The sequence below is a fragment of the Geospiza fortis genome, unplaced genomic scaffold (genome assembly GCF_000277835.1).
Source record: "Geospiza fortis unplaced genomic scaffold, GeoFor_1.0 scaffold635, whole genome shotgun sequence".
Taxonomy (NCBI): Eukaryota; Metazoa; Chordata; class Aves; order Passeriformes; family Thraupidae; genus Geospiza; species Geospiza fortis.
Window position 1 is genome coordinate 54,750 of NW_005054610.1, and position 1,605 is coordinate 56,354.

Sequence of the window (1,605 nt, forward strand, 5' to 3'; positions counted from 1 at the left end):
CTGCTGGGTTCCTGCGGAGATCCTGCTGGGTTACTGCTGAGATCCTGCTGGGAACCTACTGAGATCCTGCTGGGTTCCTGCTGGGATCCTGCTGGGATCCTGCTGAGATCCTGCTGAGATCCTGCTGGGATCCTGCTGAGATCCTGCTGGGATCCTGCTGAGATCCTGCTGGGATCCTCCTGAGATCCTGCTGGGTTCCTGCTGGGATCTTCCTGAGATCCTACTGGGATCCTGCTGAGAACTTGCTGACATCCTTCTGGGATCCTGCTGGAATCCTGCTGACATCCCGCTGGATCCCACTGAGACCCCACTGAAGTCCTGCTGACATCCTGCTGGGATCCTGCTGGGATCCTGCTGGGATCCTCCCAGAGGAGCCACCAGGCCCTGGGAAAAAGTCCCTGCAATGTCTCTTGCCTGGTGTCACATCAGGACCAGCAAAACCTATTGTGGTTTTTGATTAAATGATGAATTATTGATTTATTTTTTAATGCAATGGCTTTTAAAGCCCTGGTGGAGGCCCGGTGTGAAATGTGTCCATGGGGTTGGAAAATTCCCATCTGCTTTTCCCACAGCAGCTGCTCCCAGCTTGGAGAGGGCAGGAGAATCATTTGGTGTGGTGCAGATTCCCTGTTTTCCTCCTGGAGTTCATCGTCACGGGGCTCCTTTGATCTTTCCTTGTCACCTTCTGCCATAAAAAGATTTCAAAACTATAATTATTGTATTATCTCCTGCTTAATGAGCAAATCTGAGGGTTGGTGGTGGTGGTGTTGTCCAGCCCAAGCTGGAATTTGAGAAAGGTTTTGGTGCTTTCAGGGCTCATTTAGGTGACCCCAAACCATCCCTTGGTGTGAAGCTTGAGTAAAACGGGCTTGGAAAAAAGGACAAGTCTGGCAAAGTCAGGGATCCACTGAAATTTACATTGAGGGAAGTCGCTGTGGGATTTTTGGGGCGTCCTGTGCGGGTCCTTGATGAACCTTGCGGGTCCCTGAGGAGCTTCCCTGACCCTGTGGCCTCCTCCTGGGGTGGCTGTGCTGGCTGAGCCACCAATCATTGCCAGCGCCCTGTTCTCCCAGGCCACCGGACCCTGTACGTGGGCGTGCGGATGCCGCTGGTGCGCCAGGGCCACCGGCACCACCGCGCCCACAGCCAGAAGCACCGGAAACGGGAGCGGGAGAAGGACGCGGTCCCCGCCGAGCAGGGATACCACTGTAAGTCCTGCTGGGGTGCCCACCACGCCGCTTCCCAGCCAGGTCCCTGGGGACGCTTTGTGGGGTTGTTTTACCGAGGAAAAGTGGCTAAAAAAATAGCAAGGCTCCCCTTTTTCCAAATTTTTTTTCTGATTTTGAAGTTAAATAAAATAAATAAAATAAAATTTAAAAAATTTATAATGGATTTAGGGATCCTGGTGTAAAACTGGAGGTGTGGGGAAGGAAAGCAGTCCCTGTGGATACTTTGTGTGGCTGTTTTACTGAGGAGAAGTGGCTTTTATTTTTAGCAAGGCTCCCCTTTTCCCAAATTTTTTTCTGATTTTGCAGTTAAATAAAATAAATAAAGTAAAATAATCTATAATGGATTTAGGGATCCTGATGTAAAACTGGAGGTGTA

The 1,605-nt window shown here is 50.6% G+C and overlaps 1 protein-coding gene across 1 annotated transcript in view; it reads left to right on the forward strand.

The window, feature by feature from the left end:
• Positions 1-1,605, forward strand: part of SLC4A8 (solute carrier family 4 member 8) — a 22,297-nt gene that overhangs the window by 391 nt on the left and 20,301 nt on the right. Inside the window, exon 2 of the mRNA XM_031064637.1 lies at positions 1,074-1,208. Within this exon, the coding sequence (XP_030920497.1) occupies positions 1,103-1,208 (106 nt within the window). The 5' untranslated portion in view covers positions 1,074-1,102. The remainder of the gene's footprint in view (positions 1-1,073; positions 1,209-1,605) is intronic.